General features: G+C 45.7%; 1 protein-coding gene across 1 annotated transcript; it reads right to left on the bottom strand.

Moving 5' to 3' along the window:
- Positions 1 to 947: 947 nt before the first annotated feature.
- LOC110709202 lies at positions 948 to 2,044 on the bottom strand. The gene is made up of 2 exons (XM_021887414.1): positions 1,890 to 2,044; positions 948 to 1,778 (listed from the first exon to the last, which is right to left on the bottom strand). The coding sequence occupies exons 1-2, from the start codon at positions 1,989 to 1,991 to the stop codon at positions 1,503 to 1,505; spliced, it is 378 nt and encodes a 125-aa protein (XP_021743106.1). The 5' UTR covers positions 1,992 to 2,044; the 3' UTR covers positions 948 to 1,502.
- Positions 2,045 to 2,836: the final 792 nt, after the last annotated feature.

Here is a 2,836-nt window from a genome sequence, read left to right as displayed (position 1 = left end):
TTAGCCGAATGATCAGACCAGGCGTCAAGCCAACTGATCCAATCTTTAAATTAATACGACCTATCCCAACATCATAGCAGGCGTCCGGCGGCATCCCTCCGGATGAAATTCATCGCAGAGAGCAGCTCCCTTTTGGGTGGAACATTGCTCTATAAACAAATTACACGGCACCTAGACGACTGTTCCCAAGGGCAACCACGTAGCCGTTTTTGAGATAAGGATAACCCTAACACTAAACCAAACAAGTGTTAGCAGTTGACATCCGCGTCGGATGGTCGTCTATATTACTTGGGATAAGTACAGTCGGTACCTCTTGAGTAAATAGCCAATAAAAATTGGCGAATCAAGGGGATCAGCTAACCTTCGGTGGCTGGTACCTCTACTACTCAAGCAAAAAAGCTAACGAATGGGTAATCTCCAAGATTACTCATGAGTCACTCTCTCATACTTAGTAAGGATCAACAAAGGGTATGCAAGTTCGCCTGTCCAAAGGCACGCAAGAGCTCTCATACCATGACCCATACTAAAATGATTTCTTTTCAAACCAAACATGTTTGAAAACCTGGTTCAAAGGTCGATTGTTTTTTAGCAAACAGAGACTCAAGAACTATTCCTATTTAAACAAACAGGCGAGTTGGTTATAAGTGGCCTGTTCCTTAATAACTTGAAAAAGTTAAACAAACCTAACATGTTTCCTAAAATACGTTGGGGATCCGCCTGGGTAAATGGCCGACTAATTGCCTAACCAGGAACCAAGATAACTTGTCGTCCAGGCGCATAGGCAGTCGGTACCTAGTACATGTTCGCAATTTTTTCCTTACAAATTTTAAAACATTTATTAGCCGAAACAGTCGGTATGGTATGCAAGTGGATATCAAGGATCCTCTACACTTGGCAAAATAAAGCATAAAACAATATTCAGTGATAAAAGACGATCGAAATATGGTCGCCACATTCATATATAAAAAGCCGGCCATAAAGACCGGGAAAATATTCAGAGACCCTGGCCCCTTGGCCGGGTAAAGTGATACAAGAACAAATGGCACGCAGGCAGGATAAAAGTTTGAAAAAATAAAGCTTTAAGCATTGGGAGGAGCTTGAGTCTTAACTGTCGCCTGATCGAGTGCATTCCCTTTGGATGACTTACCTTCAAATGCAGGAGCTTTAGGCGCATCCTCCTGAATTGGCTGAAGGGCCACCACTTCTTCCTCCTCTTCTGAGCTGTAGTCGGCCGCCTCGTCTCCACCAGCCGCCTGCTACATAATCATTCTTTTGTACTCTTCAATACAAGCATTGAACTTCTTTTCCCAGGCGGCATAGCTGGCTTTTGGGAAGAGGGTTGTCCAGGTCATCTTCATGATCTGGGCCGAGTCCTCCATCATGGCTTGAGCTAAAGCCATCTTTTCAGCCTCGGCCTTAGCTTTGAGGTCTTGGGTGATGGCCGCTTCCTACTTTTGCAGGCGATCCTTGACACTCTCCAAGGATTTCTTCAAGGATTCATGTTAGTGCGCTATATGCTTAAGCGGCTTCAGCTCCTCTCGAAGATTTTTGACAGTCGTCTCCAGCTCATCGTTCTTCTTCTTGGCCGCCTCCAACTTGGTGCGGACAGTCGAAGTAGCCTGCGCCTGATAATAAAGAATATCAGTTGTCAAAATTTCATTTTGGGCAATTTGAAACATTTCCTTATCAACGTCAGAGGCGGTCATAGCTTTACCAGCATTTACCTCTTTGTTCTTGGCGCTGATTGGCCTTCGGAGGCCATGTACTCGCAGCATGGTCTGAAAAAGGGAAAACAGGCGTTAGATTTGGAAATAACAGGCGGCAGGCAAAGTCAACATAAAAAAAAAAAAAAAAAAAAAAAAAAAAAAAAAAAAAACCTCTAAGTCTACCTCTGAGAGGAGAACCATGATGCCGTCTAGGTCAAGGGTGCCGACTCCCTTGACCGCATCCCTCTCCTCTAGAGGGATGGCTTTAACCATAGACTTGGCCATTTGGACCAAGTCTGGTTCTTGGGGGCCGCCAGCATCCAGGAAAGAGAAAACATCAAAACATGTAGAAAACAATGAAGAAAAAAGTTAAGTCTAGCAATGCCAAGTTATACCTCTTGGTGGTCGGCTGTCCCTTGGGACTTGAATTGTTTTCCCCACACTTTGTGGGGTTGTCTGCGCAGGCTTCTCAGCCGGATCTTTCTTGGAGGAGCCGGGCGAGCTCTTAATTGCCAGCTTGCGAGCCTTCGCATCCGGCTATTGTGAAGAAGAGGGTTTGGACGTGCCCGCCTGCGAAAAATATGAAATGGTCAATACTAATAATAGCAGACTTTCAAGGAAAAGTTTGAAAGATCAGAAACTCCCTATGGGCGTCTCCTTGGCATTAGAATCAGAAGAGGACCGCTTCTGATGCATGACGGAGGCCCGCGACAAGGCGACCGCCTTCTTTGATGAAGAGATCTAGTCCATAGCTTCAACTGAAAATAAGAACCGCAAAGAGTTAGAAAAATTCGAAAACAAAGCAAAAGATGTGTTCATATGCTCAAGAGGCCGGCTACCTCTAGAGGACCGACTGCTAAGGCCGCAGGTGGCCAGAAAATACTCATCATAGAGCCATTGAAACTTTGGGACGCAGCTTAGGGGCACTTGCTCTCGTACCCCAGTAGTAGAGTTTGCCCTAATCTCTACTTTGAAGAGTCCTCGGTCAAGGATCTCTTCCCTAGCCTTGCGGGGGACAAGCGGCATGCTACGACCGCTTGCTAGATGAGGCGGATCCTTGTTCCACCTGTAATAGCGCTTGTTCAGCAGCTTGTCTAGACTGGCAATGATGAGGAAGGTGTTTCTCCAAT

The sequence above is a fragment of the Chenopodium quinoa genome, unplaced genomic scaffold (assembly GCF_001683475.1).
Source record: "Chenopodium quinoa cultivar QQ74 unplaced genomic scaffold, ASM168347v1, whole genome shotgun sequence".
In the NCBI taxonomy this organism is placed as follows: domain Eukaryota; kingdom Viridiplantae; phylum Streptophyta; class Magnoliopsida; order Caryophyllales; family Amaranthaceae; genus Chenopodium; species Chenopodium quinoa.
This window is presented reverse-complemented; position numbering and strand designations above follow the sequence as displayed.

Excerpts from the sequence above, each read along its gene's own strand:
- LOC110709202 (XM_021887414.1), bottom strand. The coding sequence starts at position 1,991 with ATGGCCAAGTCTATGGTTAAAGCCATCCCTCTAGAGGAGAGGGATGCG. Across the intron at positions 1,779-1,889 it reads TCATGGTTCTCCTCTCAGAG|ACCATGCTGCGAGTACATGG; the intron begins GTAGACTTAGAG and ends TCCCTTTTTCAG.